The sequence below is a fragment of the Engraulis encrasicolus genome, chromosome 7, assembly GCF_034702125.1.
Source record: "Engraulis encrasicolus isolate BLACKSEA-1 chromosome 7, IST_EnEncr_1.0, whole genome shotgun sequence".
Taxonomy (NCBI): Eukaryota; Metazoa; Chordata; class Actinopteri; order Clupeiformes; family Engraulidae; genus Engraulis; species Engraulis encrasicolus.
In genome coordinates this window covers 54,265,489-54,292,548 of record NC_085863.1, presented here as the reverse complement: position 1 = coordinate 54,292,548, position 27,060 = coordinate 54,265,489, and the positions used below count along the sequence as shown (strand labels likewise).

The following is a 27,060-nucleotide window of genomic DNA, read 5'->3' as shown; positions in this document are numbered from 1 at the left end:
ACCACACCACCATGAGCATGTATGGGGCTCAGACTGAAGTAGGGATTAAGGCTTCCCTAAGGAAAGTAACCTTATAACCAGAAACATTTTGCTTTATCATTATGTGCACATTTAAGGGCAAAAGGAACCTTTGGGGTTGGAATTAAAAAGAAAACAACACCTTCAACATTGATGTGGTTGTTCTACCACAAACATTCACATGTATGTAAGGTAGCATCACAGAAGCGGTGATTATGTCAAGAAGCCAAGATGGCAATGAATAATGTTTCTGCTTATCACACGCAACAAATTATTTATACATCCATAACAATATAATTTATTTATAACTTAATCATTGAACACATTATAAAACGAGTTGTGTAACTGACATTAATTTTCTACATATTTTCCTCACATGATTCAGGGAATAACAAGCTCCCCCAAAACAATGTTCCCAATTATTCTCCACAGCTCTGTATAAGCGGTCCTCACTGATATGTCTGCCACTGTAATTTTCCAAATGCGGTCCAAGCTGTGTTTGTTTCCCAAAATGTCCAAACAACGTGACGTTTCACCAGCTCCACCTCCAGATGGACGGATGTCGAGAGAGGTAATATTGTCTGGTATGCCACCCCCCTCTTTGCTTGACGAAGGGTGTGCACAAAGCATACCAAAACGAAACAAAAAAAAAAGATCCAGGAGCGATGGAGAGGGATAACATCCGAGGTCTCTGTCCATGTGTCCTCCGTCAGATCAAAGACTTCACCATGGCCACCATGTGGTCCACACCACATGCTACATCCACAACACGGCCCGGCACCGTCACCTGAAATACAACAGCAGCAGCAGCAGCTTGATTTAATCCAAATGTTGTTCAAGGTCTGTTGCCGTTGCAAGGCAGCGCGTTCCAAAACATCTTTAAATTACTTGAACCGTGGAAACAACAAATCTTGTCATTTACAGATGTAATTAGTAAAGAAAAAACAAGTGTATCCAGTTATTTCGATTGAAAGCCCATAATAACAAAGTACAATTAAACAATGATGCCTTTGTTTTCGGAAAAAATGAGCACAAGTGCAGAATTTCAGTAAGAAAACTGCCTTTAGTCACTTATTTTGTAGGTAGTAGCATAGTGTTGCACCGATACCATTTTTGGCCCCCCTACACAGATAGCTGGCTGTGCAGTATAGGCCGACACCGATACCATACTGATACCACCCTATTTGAAATGTACATACAGTTGAGGACGATATTATTAGCCTCCCTCCTGAAATTAGACATTTCTCTTGATTTCTCAGTGAGAATGGCCATTATGAACCGTTTCTGTTATTCTGGAAACAAATACACTGATGGAGATCATGTCCGATGAGTTGAATTTGCATTTTCTATCGTTACAATGAGTTTAAACAAAAAAAGGCAAAAATGACAAGGACAAATTTATTAGCCCCCTGATCATTTATAGTCAATATGATGCCGTCTATGAACCAAAACTGACAACAGGCCCTTTGATCCGTTGTTGCCTGGGTTGACACATGCCCCACTAGGGATTTTGGCCCATTTCTTCACTGCAAATTGTTCTAGCTGGTTCAAAGTGCATGGATGCTGAGCATAGACCATTTGCCAAAGACTTTCAGTGGGATTGAGGACTGGAGTCTGAGCGGGACATTTCAGTATCATGGTTTTAGTGTGCTTGAAGAACCTCTGAACTACTTTAGAAGCATGCTTTGGGTTACAATGTTGTTGGAGGACCCAGCAATCCAGATCCAGACCCCCTGTGTCTGAGGCTGAATAACAGTCTAAAAACTTGATGCCCCCACCACTATGTGTAACTGTGGAAACTGCTTAGTGTCATTAGACCAAAGAAGCATTGGACACCTGCCTATGATTGTTATTGACCTGGCCTCACCTGGAGTTTTTATTCCAAGAAAGACAGCTGTTAGGGCTTGTCATCATATTGGGCTTTGGGGCCATCATCACAGAAGAATCCTTTTACTAAAGGCGGTGCATCAGAGTGTTATTTAGCTTTGCCTATGAACATTTGAAAGTCAAAAATGAGTTTTGAAAGTCTCTGCTTTCATCTGATGAGATTCAATTGCACCTGCTTTGATGCATGAATTCTGCTTCTGTCAGGTGAAGAAAGGGATAGTCCCTAAAATTTCATAACATGGTTTCCACAATTAAACATGGTGGTGGAAGCATCATTCTGTGGTAGCCTCAGCCACAGGAAACCTTGTTTGGGTGTACGGCACCATAAAAACAGAAGATTATGATAGAATGTGGAAGGTGACCATGCAAAAATATGCTCATAGAGGAAGCTAAGATCTTCACTGGATCTTTCAATAAGATGATAACCCAAAACTATCATCCAAAATTGTTCAAATGTTCTTCAAGGATACTAAAACCATGGTCATGGTGTGGTTCAGATCTCAATCCTTTAGATAGTCTTTGAGGAGTGCTGAAAATGAATGTCCATCCTCAACATCCATGCAATTTGGACCATCTTAACTATTTGCGATGAAAACATGGGCCAAAATCCCTGGTAGGGCATGTGCCAACATAGTTAACAACTAATTAAAGTGCCTGATGTCAGTTTTGGTTCATAAATGGCACTCTATTGACTATTAATGATCAGGGGGCTAATAATTGTGTCCTTGTCATTTTTACCCTTTTTTGTTTAAACTCATTGTGAAAATGGAAAAATCCAAATTCAACTCATTGGATATGATCTCCATCAGTGTATTTGTTTCCAGAATAACAGAAACGGTTCATAATGGTCATTCTCACTGAGAAATCAAGAGAGATGTCTAATTTCAGGAGGGGGGGCTAATAATATCGTCCTCAACTGTATATTAAGGGCTGCATACTTGGATGTAAAATCATTGCATGGCTTTGTCAGGCTGCTGCCTACCTTTGTGAAACAGGAAAAAGACTACTATAAAGTGAATGCAGCAAAACTTTTTATACTTTGTAAATACCTATATGAAATAACTAAGTTCAAGGCTGCATTCAAGTGTCATACAAGCATCTGTAAATGGTAACTGTGCCTTATTTGTTGATACTCGCCGATACCGATACCACCATTTTAGTGCCGATCCGGGCCAGTGCAACACTAAGTAGAATGAACATCACATCTCTTGACTACTAAAACTAGTGACCTCGCGCTTCACGTGACGGCCCGTCTCCATGGAGAAAACAAGTTTCCCCACTGTCAGCCTAGCCACAACAAGTTTTTGGGGAGTTTCTCATTCAAAATTCCAATTCAAGTAAGAAAATGACCTTTCAATTGCGATTTTGTAAGCTATCGAATTTAATGTCTAGCACTTGTGGAGGACGAGAGTTAGAATATTGGAAAGAACTCCATTTTATTTCACTCCTCTGGAAGAGCAAAACAGCAACTTCATAAACATCTCAGAGGTAGAGTGCTTGCGTGTCCGAGAGTTCTGTACTTACCCGCCATGGAAAATACTGATCATCTGGCCTTCCGATGCCCAAACATCCTCTGACGTTCTTACCCCACACAAAAAGTTCACCAAGGTCTACAGAAGAAAAGAAAAGAAAGAACTTCTTGTAACACTTGCACACAGATGGTAAGCCAACAAAATGATATACAATTACAAAAAAAAACTAAATGAGAGTAGCATACTTGTAATGGCAGCGAAATGGTTCAGTCCACAATGGATGCGGGTCACCCTCACATCAGGGTTGTACTCTGATTGGCCAAAGAGGGTCTGTGGAAGCTTCTCGGGGGTGGAGGTCTCTGACAGATTGGGACCCTTTCCAAGAATGCCAAAACCCCACACAAACACTTCACCCTCATCTGCAAAGACAAAACACTTTATTTGAGACACCTGACAGAGTTGATAATGACTACGACCACAAGAGCCCTGAAAGCGGACATCTTTAGGTCAGACTAAAGGGGTCAATGACTTTGTTCACAATCAAACACACCTAACATGGCATGTCCGAAGAGACCACACAGCAGCACTTTCTAAACACATATGTAGTTGAAGGAGAGGATTGTGCACATCCCAGGGAAAGGTGCAGGACGAAGGTCAACTGTAGTTTTCAGAGTGAGGAGTCTGCACACTTAGAATCCTTTTTGTTGTGTTTTATTTTTTCATGGCAGGAAAACTAAACTGAACTAAACACATATGTAAACATACCCACTATTACTACTCTGGACCCCGTTTCTCGACAGTGTCCTTGCTAACCAATTAGCAACTTAGTAAGTTGCCAATGGGAAATAAACTTAGTTAGCAACGACACTGTCGAGAAACGCACCCCTGGTTTGTCTAGTAAACATTGGACTGAAGAAAGGCGCTCGCATGTGTGTGTGTGTGTGTGTGTGTGCGTGTGTGTACCATTCTTAACAAGAACCAAAGGAGTATTCCAAGAACCTGACTCAGTAGTAAACCAGTTAAGGTAAGCTTGAGGAAAATCATCTAATAGAGGAGACTTGAGTTCTCATTTTCTTACTAAATGACACCGGTGGGCAGTCAATTAGCAAGGTTGCCATTATATTAGGTTATCTGTAGGTTACCTACGTTTAGGTTAACTTAACCTAACCGAAGTCTAGGTGAATTTGGCCAGGTTTATGACTTAGCCTTGTTCGGGGAATACCCCCCGACCCCTTACCATTGAGTATGGCCACCTGCGTTCCCCCACAAGCGGCCTGCTGCACTCTGCCGACCCCCTGGAGAGGAAGCTGCCGAGGAGAGCTTATCTGTGGGCGTAAACAAGCAGCACACAAAACCAGCACTGATAAGAAACCAACGCTGTTTGTTTATCTTTGGCGTCATTGCTTTCTTTTTCTACCAAAGTGTAAAGAGTTAAGTTTAAGTAAGTAAAAGTTATTTATACAGACAAGACTGTCACAAAGTGCATTACAATTATGATCATGGCAGTATATAGGTGAGGGTTCCACAACTACAATGTCCAGATTTTCAGGCTTACACTCCTATCTCTGATATTTCAAATCTTGCCAGGAGTTTGAACCAATTAAACGTTTCCAAGAGCTGGTATCTTCATGTGAAACCAAAGGAAGGACTGGTCTGATTGTAGCTTTCAACTGTATACAGCAGCATTTAATTTGAAAGATGCTGGTAAGGCCCTCTGACTGAGAAAAGAGTTACCACAGCGATTTGGCAAGACCAATGGTCGCACAGCTTTTGTTGTGATAGCCTTTTTCACTTTTTCCCGTGTCACTAGTCATTCAGCTATTCTACTAGCCACAAAATTGATTTTTATTTATAAAATAAAGGCAAGAAGATGAGTGCATCTTTCTACATGGAAATAAATCAAATGAAGAGCAACTGAGTAACTGAGCTTTTTTAACTGAACTTAAATACAAACAATTGATACACGAGGGCAAAGAGCAGAATATAGGCTACTCTGATATGTCATACCAAGGAATAAGCTTCCTGCCAAAGTGGCTGGTGACACTGGAATTACCAGCCACTGCCAAGTTTTAGGGACCCAAGCGGTTTTCAACGGTGGATTAGTCCTTCCACACCAACATGCCAGTAGTCGGGCGGTAGCGGCAAGAGAGACGGCTCAGTGCCGCACGGCATTTGGAAAATGCAACTTCAGCTAATTTTTATGGTGGTGGCCGACGGTGTCCCGTTGAAATGAATGGCAAAGTAGCAAAACTGTGGAACACACCGAGCGAGACTTTGGCGGAAAGACCGCCATCTTGTCACTGCTGCCACACCTCGCCCTGGTGTGTAACAGACCTTACCAGCATTTGGCCGGTTGTCAGGTGCCAATTTCAAGCCCTGGTGATAGCCCAACTGCTGACCTCTAACCTCACCTGCGTGCCCTCTGTGACAGAGGCCAGCTGCAGGTATTCAGAGTTGCCCCAGCCGAAGAGGTGTCCGTCCTCTGACACGGCGAGACTGCAGTCCCCGTAAGTGGTCACCTGCTGGACCTTCAACCCTTCAAGGTCACCCGTGAGCGTCACTGGACACGGGGATTTGTTGTAGTGGCCAAGACCTGACGACAAGAAGAAATCTCAGGTTGGTGATCGGGTTGGAAATATGCTGTAGAAACCCTGCCAAGGATGTCGTCCTGTGTCTGTGCACTACTGTGTGTCAAAAATCTCAGTTAAGTGAGGGAGAACACTGGCCCTGTTTGAGGATGAGAGTGTGCGTGTGTGCGCATGCGTGAGAGAGAGAGAGAACCCTGTTTGAGGATGAGAATGTATCTGTGTGTGTGAGTGAGAGAGAGAAGACAGAGAGAGAGAAAGAGAGAGAGAAGTATCTACACTCAGAAAAGGAGAGTAAACTATTTCAAAAATGCATGCATACGTTGGAAATCTCACGCCATGTCATACCCTCATTGTACTTCTACACACGTGGTGTGTGTGTGTGTGTGTGTGTGTGTGTGTGTGTGTGTGTGTGTGTGTGTGTGTGTGTGTGTGTGCGTGCGTGCATCAGAGGCTACCTCTGTAGCTACCTGTTTGTCCATCTGCTCCCCAGCCACAGGCGTACACCGCCCCGCTCTCCGCCAGGAAGAGACTGTGGTCCTGCCCACAGGCCACCTACGGTAGACACAGAGGAGGAGCAGATGCTACAGCCATGCAAAGGAGGCCACACAATGCAAATACAGGCAGAACGTAAACAATGCATCAAAGCCTGAATAACCACTTGAATAACCATAGACAACAATACTGACCTGGGTGATTTTACTGTCAAAGCCCTCGATTTTATGTACAATATGGCTGCCACTGGAAGACAGAATGGCATGAGTGAGTTTAGGTTGTGACTTATTTTGGAAATAGATGAATGATATCTGAACAACTGTCTCAATAAACAAATACAGGTGTGACAGTGTTTTCACACATCAATCCAGTCTCTTGTGTCAATATTTTTAGCAGATTCATTCCTTACCCATAAACTTCGTCTTCAACAATCTGTCGTCCACACTGCCCGTATGCATTATTTCCCATGCTAAACACTAACAGGGGAGAATAGGAGACAGCAATCAATATGGAAAAAAGGACAACACAATACGGCACAATAAAATTACATTATTGTTGTTGTTGTTGTTTAGGCATTGCTATAACGCTCCTCACCTCCTTCTGAATCCGTCAGTACTAGAGAGTGAGCTCGCCCACAGGATACTTGGACGATGCGCGTCTCTTGGGGCTTGGCCAGCGGCAGAGACACAGGTGAAGGCTCCAGCACATACTCATAACTTTTATCTGACAAGCAATGGCACATACAAGGATGGGTCAACAAATCTTGTTCAACACTGTGTCTTTTCATATCAACATCTGCAAAAAAATAATCTTATCTGAAAAGTTGTGTGTGGGAAGTCTACATAACCTAGCCTGGTCCTGACCATCCCATAATACTACCATTTCATTTCGTATTTAAGCCAATCCTTTGGCGGAAGTACATAGGATGGCTCGCGAGGCTATACATAACCTACTGTATAATGATTCTTACCTTTATCATGTTGAGTACGCTGATATCCAAGCTGAGAGTCAGTGTTTAAACCCATTCCCCATAGTTTCAAGACATCTGATGTGGAGGATGCCAGCAATGTGAAGCCGTATCCACAAGCAGCTGATGAGATCTGTCCAAATTAGAGAACATTATCACTTGTGTCAGTTAGTTGGTTTTACGCAAGAATTAAAGTATTATAAAACTAAAGGAAAGAATAGGAAGAGGATGATATTGGATGAAGATGCTCACCTTCTCTGCTGTGTCTAAACGGTAAGGTGTCAGTTGGTACTTTCTGGGCCTTTTCCTTCCACTGTCAGGGACTACAAAGCTGGGTACACCTAACGCTCCGGTGAAACTAAATCCCCACACGAAAACTTTGTCTTTTGGTTTTCTGTGGTCACCGACGTACTGGAAGACTGGCTTGTCTGATTTTGTCTCCCTCCTCCTTGGGGCACTGCTTGGTGTGGCGTATCCCCGGCTGAGCACGGGACATCTTTGCCGCACAACCAGACGTATGCACACCAGTGCCATTGCTCTGTTCTGTCGAATAATAGCACAACAGTTTCAAGGAGGACTGTGATAATATTTAGAGAGAGAACCACCACTCATAAGATCAACAGTAGATGTCAGAAATTTCATGTCACACATTGAAAGGGCTCCTTTCAAAGGAGCTCGACTGCTCGTAAGTAATAACAAGAAATCGTTTGCTCTGCATCAACTCCCCAGATTTCCAAATTACTGTAATCACAATTTGATGCAAATTGCATGCAGATCATGCTAGCTTCTGTCGATAGGGAAGTTGGCGAGAAAGCTATAATGACAAGCTTCGAAATTACTCACAGTAATGTTGACAAATACACTCACGACGGAGATGGTGTAGTCTTCTTATGTCCAACTACACTTGGTTGAATAATGTGGCAAATATTTGTGAATACTGATATTTGATTGAATAACATATCGGTGCCATGTTCATCATGGAGGCAACCATGACAGTCACACGTGACGTGACACAAACTTGAACTCTGACCTTTCCTGCTACAATTTGTATACAAAACTCTAGGGGGCACCAGAGACAAACAAGTTCCAAGAGCTACAGACTCAAAGTAGTAAACAAAACCACCCCCAATTTGTTTGCGTGACTGTTCAGGACACAGACCTGGTCTGTGGTTCAGGATGTCTTTGATAGACTAATGGTTTTCATTGGTTTTCTTTTATGAAGAACATCAAAAATAGCACACACAAAAAAAGAGCCAAGAAGAGACCATAAAAAGAAATGTAAAACTTTATTGGAGGTGAACAAGAGTTTGTAAATAGCTTATCAAAGTACATTTGCCTAACCAACACAATACACTTAAAAACACCAAATAACAAGATTTTAGTACGCAATAGGCCTACATACAGAACACATGCAGCAACTAACTTGTAAGGAACACCAGCACTACACCTGTAAATTCACAACATCAATACACAGCTGTCTTTTAGGAAATAGACACAGGAAGAACAGCTATGTTGCAAAAATGTTTTCTGCCTCAGCTCAGCTGGCTGTGCGGATGCTCATCTTCTTGCGGGTGTTCTCTGTGCAGCGCTCCATGATGAGTTCAGCACTGGGGCGTGGAGGTATGGCAGGAGTCTTCTTCTGCTCATCCGATGGTGTCCTCTTAGGGGCATTATCTAAGTGTAAACAAAATAATTAGGATTGTACTGGTTTTGCCTTTTTGGATAGTGCCAGTGAAGAGATGCTGTAGGGCTGTGAAACAGCCCAAGTCAGACTCAAACCCAGGGGCCCTTTGGCAACTTCCCCAGCCATGGTACGGAGCCCCAGCACAATGCAACACAGAACCCCCAGTACATTAGCCTGGGAACTCCCATACTGCCTTTAGTTCTACACAATCGTTTCGATCTGAAAGACAGTCTGGGGAGGATGACTCATAACGGACAAGATCATGGTCCCTGTCTCTGTCCAATCAGAGAGAGGGACGGGTGTGTCATAATGGCCACGCATTCTGTGTCTCTGTCCAATCAGAAAGCAAGGCAATGTGTCATAATAGCCAAGTATTCTGCCCCCTACGGAATTTACTTTAGGCAGGTCCCCAGGTCCCCCTAATCTCACTTGTGATTAGGTCTGGTGGTAACCAGGCAACCAGTACATTACACTTTGAACCAAACTGTGTAATTTATAGGTGTTTATTGTAGGCCACAAAATGTTCGAAACGTAATCATATGACCCTGATGTGCCATCATAGAGATCAAAACAAACATGTCACATAGTGATAATGTTGGCAACAATTGTAGTAGGCCTATTAACATTTTAAACAGGGATGTAACGAATCCAAGATTCGGTTTCGGATTCGCCCAGATTCGGTTTTGGCCGGATTCTGCCTTGTTGATGGGGTTTAATTTCGATAATCAGAGTAGGATTTGGTATTTTGTTTCGGATTCATCTAAATCTTAAGCAGTGGATTCGGTATTCAGCATAAACTTAATAATCAGAATTTGGTACATACCTAACTCTAAGGCTTAATGGTCTTTAGATCTGAGGGTTACATATTTGAATCACACCCTTACCCCTGCTCCATCCATGGCTGAAGTGCGCTTGAGCAACGCCCCTATACCCCACATTGCTCCAGGAGCTGCAACCAATACCCTTTACTAAAATAATGGTATGAGATTAAAACATCAGCTTGGTGTAGTGTAGTGTAGTGTAGTGTAATAATGTAAACTAAAGCATACCTTTGTGTGCCTTCCTCTCCACTAGTGGGGACTTGGCAGGTGCCTTCTTCCAGCCGATCCTGGGGGAGTTACTCCCTCGCTGCTGTAAGTAACGCCGGCTGTTCCTGCGGTAGCTGTCCTGGCTGATTTTCTGCCGTCCTTGTGCATGGATGCTGTTGATGTTGCGAATGGTCGATCTGCAGATGCAAAAAAGATGATTCTCTCATCACCTATTGTTGTTGTTTGATTATTTGTAGGATCCCCATTAGCTCTGGCAATGCCACAGGTATTTTTCCTGGTGTCCACTGTTCAATAAAAAACATCTAAACAAAACTGTGTCATCATAACAAATGAAGATTTAACAAGAGAATCAGGACAACAACAAACACATTACTGTCCAGTATACAGTGTATACAGATGTACAGGGCTCTAAATTAACACCAGCCTGCCAAATGCTGGTGAAATTTCATTTTGGCTGGTAGAGAAGACCAACTTACTAGCCACTTTTTACCCATTAGTCAGTGTGTATTTGGCTAGTGTGATAAACATCTACTAGCCATTTTGTCTGGTGAGGAAAAGTTAATTTAGGGCCCTGCAGATGTATACTCTTGTTGTTGTTGATGATGATGTTTAACTTTAATCACTGGACAGGATTCAATAGCCGTTTTGCACTCTGGTGAATTTCACATTCATTTTAAAGTGGTTTGTAAGTACATTTGATGATGCTTTGTTTGGTACCATAGGCTTGCATTGCTACGCTTAATATGGTCATACTGTCAAACTAGGTGTTGCAAACACGTTGAGAAAATCCTATGTATGAGAAATCATATGTATTCTCATATGTTACTAGGGGTTAACTACATATGAGCAATTTCTTGAAATGAGGCTGTTCCTTGAAAAGTAGTTTGTAATGTACAGTTACCTCCGGGGTGGTGGTGTCTTCCGCTGAACTAAACACTTCTCAGATTCTGTTTCTTTCCCCTCCTCCGTCTTATGCAAGAACATGGATGGGTAATATCCTGTCTCCAAACCTTTCCTGTTCATCAAGCAATATTAAATTGAACAATAGAAAAAATATGTATCAGTAGAGCTGAAAATTAATGTTTTCTGAGTAAATACACACATTTTCTTCATACTAAATTACTTAATAAATCCTATTCACATTTTCTTTTAGATACGTACACTTGAAACCAGACATTACCTGATCACCCACCACCCATCCAGAAGTTTGTGGATCACCTCAATGATCTCTCCGGACTCGAGGGTGAGCTCGTCCTCCTCTGCTCCCTTATAAGCTTTCGTGGTTATGTAGAGCTCCCCTGTAGAGTTAAACAGTGAGTTTAATGACAGTCCTTGTCTATTACAAATAGTGACAACATTTTGACATTTTTTTTCTGTTTGTGTTTTTATTTTCTATGTCTATAGCGGACACACCTGCATAGTCTGGGTCCGGCTCCTCCGCTTCCTCAGGCCCATCTAGGGGCTCCAGGTAGGAGGCCGGCACCCAGCCACGCTGGGCCTCACAGTTGCAGAACCACCAGCCTGCAATACAGCAACACATGAGGTATTTTTAAAATAATATACATTTATCACACTCTGTTTTTGATATGTAAACATAGTGTGTCAGTGTTATAGTATATCTAGAGTTCCCAGTGTAATAGTATATCTATAGTATATCTACAGTTTTCAAATTTCACTGCATTTATAGGCTACTTTCATATTTCTATGGATGTGTTTTGAAATGTAAATAGTAAATTGACAACCAGTACGTACCATTTGGACATTTCTCCACTATGTCCACCAGGTCTCCAGCCCTCAGGTTGAGTTCATATTGGGAGCTTTTCTTGAAGTCAGCAATCGCACGGTAGCTCTCTAGCATTATTGGCCCAGTAATCTCTAAACACATGATGAATGACATTTAGACATCACAAAAGCAGTAAACGCTCAGAGAATGGCATAAAAACGCATGGCAATATTCCAAAAGAGCGCAATCAATATTGAGATCCTACCAGAGGTGTTACTTCTTGGACGACCCTTTGGCATCACATAGGTTTCGTTTCTTTTCACCCTGCGTTAGAATGTAATAATTACTAAATAATACATTGTAGGACCCAGTTGCCAGGTCAGTGGATAATCAAATAAAATAAAATGTGTAATAAAAACAGAAAGATGTGCATACGGGTGTGATACAGGAGGAGTCTCATCCTCTGGCCTGACTTTGAAGAAAGATCGCACCAGCTGACACTGTGAGATTTTGGCTGGGAGGTTGATGAGGGCAGTGCAGTACTCAGCCAAGGTGCTCTGCCTCGTCTCTGTGTTCTTGAGGCTGTCCAACCACTTTGGGGCTGTAGATATGAACAGTTAATTCATTATTTGAATTAAGTTACTTCATTACTTGAACTCACTGATTAATTCAGTAAGTTCATTACTTAAAGGTCCAGTATGTCTTTTTTTGTCATTTAATTTCAAAATGTATGCTGACCATTCACAACTTTCCATCAATATTTACCAAGTGATAAACTAATATTTCTTGTAGGTATGACCAAAGTACAATGCCTTTTGTGGCCTAAGATGTCTAATTACTGTAAATGGCGGACACCTAAATGATCCACCTATTCATGATGAAAAGTGTAAATTGATATAATGAATTCTTAGAGGTTGTTGGTGGCATTAAATAAGTGCAATGTATTGTAATGTGTTAAGAATGTGTGTGCACATGCTTCGAAAATGATGAGCTGTTTTGCAAGCTCTTATTTCTAAGATGTGGTCTTTTTGTTTTGTTTTGTTTTTTTTCTGGCCAGATATCACTTCTCTTTTTCTAGAAGCTACCCCAGCTGACACATTCCGAGAAAAAACATAAAGGCATGGAAAGCTTTGTTATCCAAAAACAGTACTGCTCATTCTCTGTTCATCTTGGTATGCCTCTAATTTTAGAGAAAATTGGAGAAGTGAAAATGCCAGGTGTGTAAAATGGAATAAATAAAAGGTGTTCTGTCCTATTTCGCAATAGCATGCATTGCATTGACTACTCAATAGATATAAATATTTCATAAGCTTTGAATTTACTTTTTTTTTTAAAAATAATCTGCTGTAATAGAGCTAGGCGTTTCTCTTTCCTTTTCTCAAGATATAGATACCAGGCAACAGGTGTCTCCTCTATGATCGTAAAAACCACAGAACTACAACAGAATGTCTTACTGAATCGCAGCTGTTCAATCAATGCGTTTTATGTTACCTGGTAATGTGGGTATTGTACGATCCTTTGCATCAATCTCCCCTGCTTCGATTGGAAACATCTCTTTAAGGCATTTCTGAAACATCAAAACGTCACCTGTGTTATATTCTGTCAATTTAATTAGTTATATACTTTTGTGTTGAAGGCAATTGATGATCTTAACATATGCTGCTAACTTACATGAAAGGCATGTATCTCTGGATACCGTCTGTAGATTAGTTTTTCAGACTGGTCACTCCACTTCACTAACAGCATGTATACCTGCAACAAAGTCATTTGCCTCAGTTATGGTATGGGAGATTTAATTCCAAATTAACCCAATTTAATTCAAAGTAAAACTTTATTTCCCTTTGAAAATGTAAACACTTGTAACGTATAACGTTGTAAACACTCATGTAAACACTCATGTAAACACTTCACAATTCGGAATTAAATGAAAGTGCAATGTAAACTCAACGGAACCATTTAATTCTAAATTATTAATTTGGAATTAAAACCATCATGTAAACATAGGCATGAAGTTGCAAACATGCATGGAATACAGACATGGTGGGTGCGATTTGTAGGGGGGGTTGGAGGGGATTGTTCCCCCTTCTGGTTTTGATATCTCCACTTTTTATGCATGATTTTAATCCCACTAACATATCCCTTTTCTGGTTTGCTGACAAATGATGGTTGTATTTCATTGTTTTGGTCAACAGTGGTCCATGCAAACTTAATGTGTTACTGTGAAAATGTAAAAAATCATCTGTAGAGTCAACTTAAAAATAATCCAATGTGGTGAAGCTTTTACATTTATAATGTATGCAAGTAAAGATGAAAAGATGACTTTGCTAACAAGTAACATAAAAGCATACACATTTTACTTTTTATTAAATGAGTCATGCTTCATGGAGTAAATAGTTGTTAGGGACTTACATAGTGTTGACTGGGGAAAAATCTTTTCTCGAAGCCCAGAAGTTCCACATGGCGAATGTTCTGCTCCATGTTGTAGCCTAAGTCATGCACCTCAGAGGTCAAAACTGTCTGAAGCCCAGCCAGCGAAGGCTTTATAATGCCTGGGATTTCCCTTAGAATGTCACATCTTACACAAGTAGTCTAGTGTCATTGGTCTTCACGCACACTTCCTCAAACATGAAGTAACATCACTTTCAGCTGCTTTCAAAATATTGTGGGCGTGTAGACGTGTCAGACAGAGAACTTGACATGGATGGGTCGAGAATTAGTCATTTTTTTTGTCATGTTTGGATTTTGTATGTGATACCCTAGTGACATTAATCTGAGACATTCCCAAAGCCACGTGTTCATACACAATCAAACAAGTCCCATTGGCCAAGAAAATGTATATATGGCTTGATTGAGACTGCATTTTAGCACTTTGTAAAATATAAAAAATACACTTCATACGAACGTTTACAATTAGTAACTTTTTACAATAAGGTGGCAAGTATTATAGCCTATACAGATCATAGTAGCCTATATATAGCCTACAGATCATAGGAGGCATGACATTTAATACAACCACAGCCCTTTGACCACAGGCATTGACTTCTAAGAGAAATGAGAATTCTTCTTCTTATTCATATCCTATTCACCTTCAGTGGCTATTTAAATTGAATCAGTTTCATTCTGATAACTCATTTAACTCAACTCATATAACAAGCATGCTTTTAAAGACCTTCCTCAATTTTAACTTCTGATTTATAGCCTAACCCCTGTCACCTATGCTGAGGTTTCAGCATTGTTTTGTAATGTGTGTCGACATACCAAATTTTTTTAAACCCACCAAGAGGAACTTACAAACTTATAAGTGTCCCAAACACAGTTTGCCGATGGTTTGCCAACCTAACCCCGACCATCGGCAACGCGACGCTTTGCAGATCATTTGAAGACCCCAAAACCAAAAGCCAGCGCCTGCTTGCTTGCAACCTGAGCAGCGCGAGTCCTGTTTGAAATTATTTCTGTTGTCAAGGGAACGAACATTTTCTGTTTACTGGACGTCGCAGCAGTAGCCACCTCAATCGTTTTTAGTAAGACGGCATTAACATTATTTCTGTTGAAATGTAGGTTTCAACATTACAAGTCAGGCTTGATTAAACATTTAATTAGGTTGCTGAAATAAATCTCTCCACCTGTAATGCTGTCTCGAAGGACCTCCACGTCGAGTTTCTAATCGATATCCGACCTCACTTTCCCTTACCGTTAGCAAGTTAGCTAACGTGTCAAACGTACCCAGCAACCAGGTGAGTTTTTGTTTGGTTTTACAAGTTATAGTTTTGAGATGTCACATTGTATGTAGGTCGTGTGTAGTCTAACAGCGCTTTCTATTGTAATATACTTGTAGGCATACTACTCCCGTAATCAAGTTTCCTGCTGGAGTGTGGCTGTTGATTCTTGTCTAGCCCTGCCCATGATGACTGATTGAAAGGACATTACAAAATAGACTACGGTATGTAACACAACGATTATCTTTGTTGAACTTGCAATGCACAGGAAACACACACTACGTGAAGTGAGATACAATAATATTGCATCACATTCATAGCCCTTACTATAAGTAACTCCTGAGTTCATAGCTTTCACTGCAATGTGTTGCTCTCGTTTTCACAGTCAATTCACCACAAGTCAAAATCAGATCAACAGACAGGGACCTTCAGCCTTCTCTTGGGAATATGCCAGATAAGCCATAACAAGAAAAAATGGTAAGTCTATCCCTACATAAGATCCATAACAAAATACTCTTAGTTAAATCTTAAATGTGACCTGGTGGCATTATTGCGTGAATGCTTATGTTGCACACTTAATGAATAAGGTCCTCAAGTGTGTAGAGTTTCGCTGAGTTTGTTGTTTATTTACATTTGCCTCAGCATAACTGTACAGCTGACACCGCTGCCTTCTGTATCATAAACAAAGCCTGTCACTTCCACGTTTCGTTCTTCTTATGTGACCGAAGTCACTGGCTACTGCACCAGGGAGGGCTTCTGCACTCATTGCTGGTCCTATGATGCCATCTATTGGCGAAAACGTGCAACAGCATAATGAAACTAAAAGACAACTTCTGACAGGACAACAAAAAGACAGGGAATGAGAATAAAGGAATAACAAAAAGACAAAAATGGGGGGGTCCACTACACTTGTATACAAACTGATTGTGATGCTGTCACTCATTTTCTAGTCTATATCTTTGACTGAAAAAGGATTACATTATTATGTTTTCAGGTGTTTTGCCCCTGCGGTTGTGAAGAGGATGCTGTGGAGGTGGCAGCATGAACGTGTCACACAGACATTGGCTAAACTACTCGGTAGGTATAACAAAATAAAAAAACCACCCCCTCAACCCTGTTTATGCTGCACTGTACCTATTATAACCAGTTTTTATATATACCATTATTTGAAATACTATGAGAGCCTTTCTGTTAGTATACTGTACAGCAGGGATGGGCAACTGGAGGCTCGGGCGCCAAATGCAGCCCAACTTCTCACTTTTTTAAAAAAAAAGAAAAAGGACAGTTTTTAAACCCCTAGAAATCAATAGTGTAAGCATTCAGGTATAAATAAAGAAAAAGTGAAGTATCCTTTTGTAAATTCTCTCAAGTGCGTGGTGATGTGGCCCACCGATTGTGGTAATTAAAAATGTTAGCCCACCTTACAATGAAAGTTGCCCACCCCTGCTGTACAGCCTACATCCCTTGTACATGTCCTTACCAAATATGACATTGTTAATGCCTAAAAGTTATATGTCTAAATGTAAACCATAATATTAAATTGTGATGGACAGAAATCAACTAAACCAACATATTACATTCTGAATGTAGTTGTGCAGTGATACTGAGACCAACTATTCCTGTCTTTATTTGCCAGGCTTCTACACTTGCCCACAGAGTTCACATATGGTTAAAGGGACAGTTTGGTCAATTTCAACATGCAGTTGTAATGCTCACACTACCCTGGACTTGTCAGTGCCTGAGATTTTTTTTTCTTCTTCTTCAGCCGTTTCCGAGATCCTGGTCATTGTAATGGGGGCAGCTCTTTGTTTACATTTCAAAAAAACATTTTTATTTATTCCCAAAAACATCCAAAAGGTTATAAAACATCAGCAGACAACTAGCAAACAGCAGTACCTTTTGGGAAAATATTTGGAGTTGGCCTATGTTTCATTTTTTAAAAATGTAAACAAACGCTGCCCCCATTAGAATTGCTCATATCTCGGAAAGGGCTGAGCCGAAAAATGTGGCATCACCAGGTACTGACAAGTCAAGGGTAGCGTGAGCAATACAACTGCATGTTGAAATTGACCAAACTGTCCCTTTAAGTGCACAGGTGTCCATCCAGGTTCATGCTGATGCTGGTAACAAGAGGAAAACATGCTGATTGGTAAGTGAGATCCCTGCTCAACAAAAATCCACACAGCACAACAAGTAAGCCTAGTTTGTGGTATCAAATGTAAAATGTAAGTTTCATCAAAAAGTTGTAGAACACATCTGAATAAATTGCAGGCCATCAAAGTAGTGAATGGGCAGGGAAAACACAACCAGTAGGTTTATGAACTTTGACTCAGCACAGCACAGGCGATGCTACCATTCCTTGGGAATATGACACAGAGGTCTGCTATTCCATTGTAAATATTGACTGGAAATGTTCATGTTTCAACTGTTTAAAAACATTGGACTCAGGGGAAAAAATCTCTAGGTGTATATAAGTGAAAGCCCACCTTTGCCATTGTGACACAGCACACAAGTATGCACTGCACACAACGAAATTGCATTTTATGCCTCACCTGTGCAAGGGTGCAGCCTACATTGGCATCCCAAGGGAACAGTATGTTGCAGTGTGGTGGGAAGGTACCATGCTTGGGGTACCTCAGTCATGGAGGATGGAGGAGACAGCACTGGTTAATTACTCCCTCCACCAACCTGGCGGGCTGGGAGATGAACCAGCAACCTTTGGGTTGTTCAGCCCTGGGCTACAGGACACCCTAACCGCTTACCAATGACTGCCCCACTTATCCATGACTGTATAGGAAATACCACAGAGTAGCGAGTACACTTTTAAATTGAAAGGGTCAATATAGATGATAGACTTTTCATCCACAGGCAGGACTTAGGCTACATACAGTAGAAGGTGAAATCCTGCTTACAAAAACTGTTGTCAATAAATAGTTGTAAACTTTTGACATGTCAAAGTCATAGCCTAAACTGTAGGGTATGTTCTCATGTAAAGGGTGACTTTCACATCCAGCCCATGTTCACAGATTTTTTTTTCTCCTGCAGGAATGATTCAACGATGGACACTTTGCTTAATTGTGGAAAAAATAAATGGAAAAACGTCTATGATTTCTTGTGTTTTCATTGGTGAGGCATATGGGATAAGCACTGATCAGGAAGACCTCAAATAAGGCGGAATTCCACTGCAGCGGTGAGAACATTCAGACGTCTTTTTGTTTATGGAAAGAGCTGATTTTCTAGCATGCTAGGTTCATAACTGCAACCTAAAATCAGCTGTTCCTCGAGACGTCAGGATGCTTTCCTCGCGCAGATGGGGTACGTCGAGTAGGTCGTAATTAAATCGGGTAAATGTTGGCTCATGGGTGGATATAAGGCGGCTAAACGTCGGCGAGATGCATGTAAATAAATGCATCGGCAAGACGTCTTTGAAAGAGCGGCAGCTCATCGGCCAGATGCTGGGCAGACGTCGGGATAGCCAATGCATCGGTAAAACGTAGGCATTCCATCGGATGCCGCTCTTTTGCCGCACGTCTGCCCAACATCTTGCCGATGAGCAAACGCTCTTCTATAGACGTCGTGCCGATGTATTTTACATCGGAAAAAATACATCTTGCCGACGTTGGCAAGACATAAGTGTGCTGTCTGGGATAGACACATTTGGGCTAAAACATCCCCTAACTCCCGTTTTTCTCTTTCATTTTTAAGACACCCACAGTCTACTGGGGTTGATGTTGGCTTGTTTATCTGTTTGAATGTGTTACCTATGTTGCAACTCCATTCGGACATCCCCCAGTTTCCCCTTTCTCCATTCTCATGTGTGCCATGTTTATGTAACAATAGGCTTGTTAATATCTTGTGAAAAGCATGTGGTGAACATGAGCCTGAGGTCAAAGCAGTGATAGTCATAAACAAAGGTTTTTTGTAAATAGATTTACAATGTTACAAACTTTAGTCCAGCCAATTTTTTTTTAAATACTCTTATTCAATTCAGTTCAATTCAGTTCCTTATTCCAGGTCCAATGGGATTCATATCACATAAAAACACCACAACACAGTAAAAAGAAGAAGCAGAAAAAACAACAACAAGCAAAACAAAACAAAAAAAACATAGATACAGATATATCTTACTTCCTGAAGTCATTCATTTTAAAATATCAGCTTTGTTTTTATAGGATGCTGCTTGTGTGAAAGACTGGCTGACCATGAAAATAGCATTGTATTCGTAGGTTTTGATAGTTTGAGCAAGTACGTTATGAGATTAGATGGAAATACTATAGGCCTCCTGTCACAGGAAACTGAACTGAGTAGCCTTATACCAGATATTCTAAGAGAGTAGACTTATTCCAAAAATACTGGATCTACTTTCTTTGCTTATTCTCTCTGCTCGTGCACTAGGCCCTATTTCACCGGCGGAACCAACGTTAAGTTGCAGTCGTTTCTACGGGGAGCTATTTTAGTGTTGCAGAAGAATGATTTCACACCGAACGTGAAGTGTCAAATGGCCTCACAGGGAGAGATACAAAGTAGTCTTGTGTGTGGTTGTAAAGGCATAAGGTCATGTCTGATCTGTGAGAAATTAAATACTGAAATTAATTTTACTGGTAAAGAAACTCCAAAGGTAATTTCTTTATTCGTGACTTACGTTTTACTGTCTGCTATCTTGTGTTGGCAGTTACGTTCTTGTACTAACAGAAACCGTGTTTATTTTTGTGTCATGTCTTTGAGCAGCTGTCACAAGATTTTGAATACAACCTGTCATCAAGAAGAGCGGTCAGATATGTTGATGGGGTTGAAGAATCTTTTCCTTTCCCTGGAGTGTTGTTATGGGAAAACTTTGTTACTGAGGAAGAGGAGAATGAACTGGTGACTAAAATGGATGAACACGTTTGGAGAGAGTCACAGTCAGGACGAAGGAAACAGGTTTGGTGTTTTTACTATGTAATTGTCAGCAGTCAAATTCGTGTTTTTTTTTTAATTATTGATACATACATGGAGCTGGTGGTTTTAGTGGTTGCATATAGAGTTTTACCACCGCACCTGAGCAAGGTATCCACAACTTGCTGCAATAGAGTATGCTATGAATTTTACTGTTTTTTCAAATATTGTATGTGATGTGAATGAGACCAAATGTCGTTTTATACTGATATGTCACACTGCTGTCCCATCAATTGATTCCCTAGGATTTTGGTCCCAAAGTGAACTTCAAGAAGAGGCGTGTGCGCATTGGAGGCTTTTGCGGCCTCCCCTCGATAAGTGAAAAGCTGGTCTCCAGGATGAATGAAGAACCGCAACTCAGTGGATTTAAGCCAGTAGAACAGTGCAATTTGGATTACAATCCCCAGAGAGGGTCTGCCATAGATCCTCATCTTGATGACAGCTGGCTATGGGGAGAGCGGCTAGTGACCATCAACTTGCTCTCGGACACTATTCTCACAATGAGCCTGGATGAAGGATGCGGACAGTTTGATCAAGGGGAAGTCAGGGTTAACGTCCATCTCTGTCGTAGGTCTTTGGTGGTGCTCTACGGCGAAGCAAGACACAGGTGGAAGCATGCCATCCACAGAAAGGACATTCACAGCCGTAGAGTGTGCAGCACATTCAGGGAACTTTCTGCTGAGTTTCTGCCGGGTGGAGAACAGGCAGAAATGGGCACACAGCTATTGGACGTTGCATTAACTTTTCGTGGGGTTCCACTGTGATGGCTGATGCTACCACCATGAAACTCTGGGTCCGATGTAGTTTAGGGGGTATTCCAAGAATATGGTTAAGTTAATCTACAGATAAACCCGGCTAAATTAACCCACACAAAATTGGTAAACCTGCTAATATATTGTCTGTCTGCATCATTTGCAGTGGTTCAGGCTATATTGGCTGGCTTGCTACTGGCTTATCTTGTTGGGACCTTTCCAAGCCTATTATCATTAGTTGTCCCCAGACTTACTGTTAGACTTACACTTACTGAGTTGTTGGCAGCAGACCATATTTTAAATCACAAGATTTTTTTTATTCTGAAGGCCTTTCAGTCTTGATTGTTTGCACATTTCACTTGCAATTATTTTATAATAAAATGGTAATCTGAAATGTAGATGTTTTTTTAAATCCCTTTCTGTTTTAAATAATACCCAGGGGTGAAATTGATTCTTGCAAATAGGTTTTAGCAATTTGAAAGTGGCTTTTTGGACAGGCCTGCATGTTTAATCCACAGTGGTGTGTTAACTTGCGATGATGGTGTTAAAGGTACCCTATGTAAGGTTTTTAGTTGTTTATTTCCAGAATTCATGCTACCCATTCACTAATGTTACCTCTTTCATGAATACTCACCACCATCTTCAAATTCTATGTATTAATTATGACTGGGGGGGGGAATAATTTTTCATGCATGAAAAGGGGGGTCTTCTCCATGGTCCGCCATTTTGAATTTCCAGAAATAACTACTTTTAGCTGCTAAAAGGACTACTTAACTTGGGCCATACTAAAAATATTAGTTTATTACTTAACCCTCTGAGGTCTAAGGCTTTTCAGAGGCTTTTAGGCTGCTTGCACCACTCTAACATTTTCAAGTATTTTCATTTCATATATATATATTTGGGACCTGGAAGGTCTGAGGTTTCTAATCGTGTGACTTGGTGTTTCAATGACAAAAACTCGCAGAGCTTCAGATTTGTTTTTGGAGACACATTGCCCTCTGAAGGGCACTCGGACCTCAGAGGGTTAATAAACTTTCATGAAAAGATCAGATTTGGCAAAAAATTAGGCAACCCAGTTTCAATGAGCAGCATAGTTGCAGTACCTTTTTTTACCATTTCCTGCAGAGTGTACCTTTACATCAATGGAAGACAGTGCCACTGTCTTTGTTTACAGTTATGCAAAAACATAAGCAGTTTTTCTGGTCTTAACAAAAGCAAAGCATTCAAAATGTTCTAAAAGTGGTATAGGCTAGGCATATGCCCTTCAGAAGGCAGAGTAAACAGGAAACAAACCTTTACAACCACATTCAAAAAGTTAAAATATGGTCCTATTTACATAGCTAAACAAGCAGACATAAATTGATTATTTTATTTGATTTTATTCAAGGATCCCTATTAGCTTGTGCCATAGCAGTTAACTACTTCCTGGGGTCCTATTCAAAATATATCACATAATTTCAATTTAAACCATACAGATAAATGCTTTAAAAGTTCTAAAAAAAAAAATGGGCTCCAAAGAATGAATAATGAGAGATGAAAAACAACATGAACATAGAGGACACATAGATGGCAAGTGCACACACACACACACACGCACGCAGACACACACAGGAGAAAGAATGTTGAGTTCACTTCAGACACTGTCTTTGGCCTCCTCCATGTTAACCTAGAGGTCTTCATCTCCACTCTGCTGCCCCTGTCTGCTCTGAGGTCCAGAGGTCGGCTCTCTGCTGCTCCTCATATTCACCCAGACCACACCAGCTACCAGCCCCAGCAGCACAGCACCCAGCAGCAGACTGTATGCCCAATAGAAGGGAGAGCTCACTCCAAACGGATCCCTGTACACAAGGCGGATGCTGCCCTCCATACAACAATCCCACATATCAACAGGAAAACTTCTCCATGTGAACACTGCGCTGTCCTCTGCTGTGAGATTGGAGATTGTCAGAGTGTAATTGTGTCTGTTCACAATTGCTCGACCTCTCAACTGTCCCGCCATCTGCACAACGTCAATGCTAGAGTAAAGCATGTCTTCCTCTGACTGCAGGTCTTTCTTACGGTACCAGTAGATGTGTGACTCTGTACCATCAGTGTCATTGACAGTTAAGGGCATAGAGACACGTTCTCCATGAGAAAACATCACATTCAAGGGGACACGCTGAGGACACACAGAGATATATATGATGGTGAGTCTGTTATTGTCAGTCCCATTCTTACATTCATATTTCCCAGAGTGCTGTTTGAACACATCAGGGATGATGAGGGAGTAGTTCCCAGACTGGCTGCCATTCAGCATATACATCACTTCCTGTGGGCTGCTCGTATTATATATGACGACCATAGGCACCTCTGGGCCCTTTGGGCCGGCTCCATTAATTACAGCCTTTCTTGTCCAAAACACTTTTCTATTGATGGTCATCGTGCCATTTGAAATGCAGGGAAGGGTCACATTCTTTCCCTTGTGGGAGAAGAGACGTCTTACATAATTCCCTAGTGCATTTCTATAAGACAGGCATTGGTCCTCTTTCCAAATCGTGCAGGTGAACTGCTCTCTGCTACTCATGCCATGCAGGGTGACGTGAGAGCTGTTGAGGTCCAGCTGCAGTCTGCCCTTCAGATCCTCCACCAGCGGCTCCAGAGAGGAACTGGTGTCCAACACCAGAGAACTGCCGCCATCCCTGTAGATTTATATTTCAATATGTTACACAGGTGTAAATTGCCCAACACTAGAGAAAGGCCTCTGAGAACTGTGTATTTGGATTGCTATATGTCACAGATCAAAGTGAACAGAGCCATACTGCCAAATTAAATTCATAGTTTACAATAAAGAAATTTCATTTAGAATGTTCTCTTCTTTTTCTTGACTAAAATGGTTCTGACAGAAATAAAGATTATGTTGCAGAGAAAACTCAGCAAAATCGATACATTAGCCAGCACCAAATTAAATTATATAGTTTTTTTTGGAATAATTCATTTAACTTAAATTTAAACTTCATTTAACTTTAAAATTCTAAAATACTGAAGAGGTTAAATAGGAATAGGCTGGAATAACTTCATTTGTTCATGAGTTGCAAGTTCATGATCAAGTTTTATGTGGTTGAAAATGTTTGTTACCTAGAGATAAAACAGAAATTACGGTAAAATTACTACTTTATAAGTGATCCATAAGTCTCAAGGCAGAACAAAGTGGAAATTGTTCATCTTAGCATTTCTGCTGAGAGCAACATATGCACTTATTTGGCAGGATGGAAGATATATAACTGCATTTAACATCAAGAGAATACCGTACCTGTATACCCTGAGAGTAGTACCATTGTCCAGAGTCGTGTTCAACCCACAAAGCTCCACACTGCTCACATCAAACACTTTCTCACTAGACACAGGAGTAGGTTTTTTGAGACGGAATGAAGGCATTTTCTGTGCACAGACAATAAGTTGGTAGTCTAAATGGTGAGTGATGTTCCCTGATGTCCACCCCTCGAGCCTATAGTGCCCCGTCTGGGTTATGGTGCCGGTTTTGTGTGATGCATGACATGGACCCCACGGTCACATGTGATGTTGTAGCCATCGGGTTGTGGGCTGTGTGGCTGTGAACAGTTGACCAGGAGTAGCTCTCCATCTTCATGAACCCTGTACAACACAGAGTAGTTCACCTCAACTCCCCATTCAGGAGAAAGTTTAAGAGCCTTGCCTTGTTGTCGAAACTCTTTGTAGCAGTGTGAACCAGCAATGGACACCAGCAGGAAAAACGTCCTTGTGTTGGCCGATCCCGCCATTATGAGCTCTGATTGTCTATGATATCTTTTGATAAAGTAGATTAGACTAAAGCATTGCGTTCCGTTTGTGGTTGACAGAGGCCTCTGGCAGAGGAAAGGTGCTGAGAGAGAGAGAGAGAGAGAGAGAGAGAGAGAGATTGCTGTGTTTGGTTAGACTTGGAGAAAAAAACCTATGGTACCTACCTGCCAAAAGTGTGGAGTATTTCATTGAGGTTTCCTGTTTTCTTGACACTTCACATATCTGACGGTGCTGAGACATGAATTATGTTGACACATCATCAGCTCTGCTTGTGGGTGGGTGGGACACACGCACACACATGCACACACACACACACACACCAGACAGCAGTGCATCATTTGGCCAGGCTAAGGTATGCACGCACGCATGCACACACGCGCACATACACACACACACACACACACACACACACACGCACGCACGCACGCACGCACGCACGCACGCACGCACGCACGCACGCACGCACGCACGCACGCACGCACACACACACACACACACACACACACACACACACTGCAAGTTATATGAGGGCATTACTCTGCATCAAAAAACCCTCGTCAATTTAGTGGTACATACTTTTTCCAAGGTCAAAAGTAGCAGATTTTACCCACTGAATGGCCAAAGGCATTAAAAATCTGTCAGAGTAGAGTAGAGTACTTTTATTAATCCCGAGGGAAATAAACGTGTCTAACAGCTTACATAGATAACTACAAAAATACACAAAGCCTAATACAAATATATTAGACCCAGGTGGAATGAGTTTGTGGCTGAGCAATATGGCGAGGCAAGACAGGCCTTCAGACTCTGGCTAGACGCTGGCAGGCCCAGGCAGAGGGTCTTACTGGAATTGAAAAAGCGCACTAATGCTAGATTTAAATACGCCCTTCGTTTTATTAAGAAGAATGAAAACACAATGAGAGCTGATTCGCTAGCTAGAAAGTTGCAGGTTAACAACCTGACTTCTGGAAAGAGGTAAAAGTGACGAATAACAGTAAAACTCCCCTACCTGCTGACATTGAAGGAGTCAGTAGTCCAGGAAAAATAGTTGAAATCTGGCGTGAGCACTATTGCAATATCTTTAACTGTGTTAATAGTAACCCTGTTAGCATTAGTCTTGAACACTCTGGTCTCCCTGCTGACATGGTAGTTAAGGCAGCAGATGTCAGTGAAGCCATCAACAGGCTGGATAACAACATAGCCTGTAGTATGGATGGAATTACTGCAGAACATCTAAAGCATGCCAGCTACAAGCTCTGTCCTCTCTTGTCAATGTGTCTTACTGGCTGTCTGGTGCATGGTGTCTTGCCTAAAGCTATTATGGCTGTAATGTTAGTGCCTGTGCTTAAAGATAAGACTGGTAAACTCAATAGTATCAGCAATTATCGTCCCATTGCATTAGCAAGTATATTGTCCAAAGTACTAGAGAGAATACTGTTAGGTAAGTTAGAAATGTATATTCTTACTTATGATAATCAGTTTGGGTTCAAAAGAAAACATGGAACTGACTTATGTATATTTGCTCTTAAAGAGATTGTATCTAAATATACTAGTCAGAACTTTTTTTTTATGCTTTATTGATGCATCCAAAGCTTTTGATCGAATTAACCATGAAAAACTGTTTGTGAAATTGATTGATCGAGGTGTCCCTAAAGTCCTTGTGAGAATATTAGCCTTTTGGTATGCCCATCAATTATTTCATGTTAAATGGGACAATGTGGTGTCTGCTCCCTTTTCTGTTAGTAATGGAGTGCGACAAGGAGGGATTTTATCTCCTATTTTATTTAATGTCTATATGGATGAACTGTCAGATAAGTTAAATAGAGTACAAACTGGCTGCCTTGTTGGTAACACTGTTGTTAATCATCTTATGTATGCAGATGATCTGGTTCTGCTATGTCCTTATAGTGCTGGGATGCAGCAGATGCTGAAGGTGTGCTCTCAGTATGGCTCTGATTATGACATACAGTATAATGCTAAGAAGA

The 27,060-nt window shown here is 41.2% G+C and overlaps 3 protein-coding genes and 1 long non-coding RNA gene across 6 annotated transcripts; 2 read left to right on the top strand and 2 right to left on the bottom strand.

Annotated features, from left to right (window-relative positions):
- Positions 1–22: 22 nt before the first annotated feature.
- rcc1l (RCC1 like) lies at positions 23–8,428 on the bottom strand. Of its 3 annotated transcripts, none has more exons than XM_063204003.1 (12): positions 8,268–8,428; positions 7,677–7,967; positions 7,428–7,557; positions 7,052–7,180; positions 6,867–6,933; positions 6,652–6,703; positions 6,421–6,517; positions 5,789–5,970; positions 4,615–4,702; positions 3,623–3,796; positions 3,430–3,515; positions 23–805 (listed from the first exon to the last, which is right to left on the bottom strand). In XM_063204003.1, the coding sequence occupies exons 2-12, from the start codon at positions 7,956–7,958 to the stop codon at positions 728–730; spliced, it is 1,365 nt and encodes a 454-aa protein (XP_063060073.1). In that variant the 5' UTR covers positions 7,959–7,967; positions 8,268–8,428; the 3' UTR covers positions 23–727. The 3 variants fall into 3 exon arrangements, with proteins under 3 accessions (XP_063060073.1, XP_063060075.1, XP_063060074.1); XM_063204005.1 differs by having other exon boundaries at positions 6,433–6,517; XM_063204004.1 differs by having other exon boundaries at positions 7,677–7,962.
- A 268-nt stretch (positions 8,429–8,696) lies between these two features.
- On the bottom strand, positions 8,697–14,407 carry ncf1 (neutrophil cytosolic factor 1). Its single transcript, XM_063204006.1, has 11 exons — positions 14,290–14,407; positions 13,552–13,632; positions 13,372–13,447; positions 12,316–12,481; positions 12,146–12,204; positions 11,910–12,032; positions 11,571–11,678; positions 11,338–11,455; positions 11,059–11,172; positions 10,158–10,333; positions 8,697–9,098 (listed from the first exon to the last, which is right to left on the bottom strand). Exons 1-11 carry the CDS (start codon positions 14,356–14,358, stop codon positions 8,962–8,964), a joined length of 1,227 nt encoding a protein of 408 aa, XP_063060076.1. The 5' UTR covers positions 14,359–14,407; the 3' UTR covers positions 8,697–8,961.
- A 971-nt stretch (positions 14,408–15,378) lies between these two features.
- Positions 15,379–17,269, top strand: LOC134452308 (uncharacterized). Its single transcript, XR_010035422.1, has 5 exons — positions 15,379–15,614; positions 15,716–15,820; positions 15,982–16,073; positions 16,591–16,673; positions 17,233–17,269. It is a non-coding gene; the product is annotated as an uncharacterized LOC134452308 (long non-coding RNA).
- A 2,767-nt stretch (positions 17,270–20,036) lies between these two features.
- On the top strand, positions 20,037–21,677 carry alkbh4 (alkB homolog 4, lysine demthylase). Its single transcript, XM_063202666.1, has 3 exons — positions 20,037–20,214; positions 20,325–20,516; positions 20,777–21,677. Exons 1-3 carry the CDS (start codon positions 20,095–20,097, stop codon positions 21,293–21,295), a joined length of 831 nt encoding a protein of 276 aa, XP_063058736.1. The 5' UTR covers positions 20,037–20,094; the 3' UTR covers positions 21,296–21,677.
- The last annotated feature ends 5,383 nt before the right edge of the window (positions 21,678–27,060 follow it).

What these genes read in the sequence shown, in the direction of transcription:
- rcc1l (XM_063204003.1), bottom strand. Translation starts at nt 7,958, where the DNA reads ATGGCACTGGTGTGCATACGTCTGGTTGTGCGGCAAAGATGTCCCGTG. An exon ending in GTTTAGACACAGCAGAGAAG is followed by an intron (nt 7,558 to 7,676) that starts GTGAGCATCTTC and finishes TAATTTGGACAG; the next exon opens with ATCTCATCAGCTGCTTGTGG. An exon ending in TTGACAGTAAAATCACCCAG is followed by an intron (nt 6,518 to 6,651) that starts GTCAGTATTGTT and finishes TGTCTACCGTAG; the next exon opens with GTGGCCTGTGGGCAGGACCA.
- ncf1 (XM_063204006.1), bottom strand. Translation starts at nt 14,358, where the DNA reads ATGGAGCAGAACATTCGCCATGTGGAACTTCTGGGCTTCGAGAAAAGA. An exon ending in TTTTCCCCAGTCAACACTAT is followed by an intron (nt 13,633 to 14,289) that starts GTAAGTCCCTAA and finishes ACTTTGTTGCAG; the next exon opens with GTATACATGCTGTTAGTGAA. An exon ending in AGTGGAGAAATGTCCAAATG is followed by an intron (nt 11,679 to 11,909) that starts GTACGTACTGGT and finishes GCTGTATTGCAG; the next exon opens with GCTGGTGGTTCTGCAACTGT.
- alkbh4 (XM_063202666.1), top strand. Translation starts at nt 20,095, where the DNA reads ATGGCCTCACAGGGAGAGATACAAAGTAGTCTTGTGTGTGGTTGTAAA. An exon ending in CTGGTAAAGAAACTCCAAAG is followed by an intron (nt 20,215 to 20,324) that starts GTAATTTCTTTA and finishes GTCTTTGAGCAG; the next exon opens with CTGTCACAAGATTTTGAATA. An exon ending in AGTCAGGACGAAGGAAACAG is followed by an intron (nt 20,517 to 20,776) that starts GTTTGGTGTTTT and finishes TTGATTCCCTAG; the next exon opens with GATTTTGGTCCCAAAGTGAA.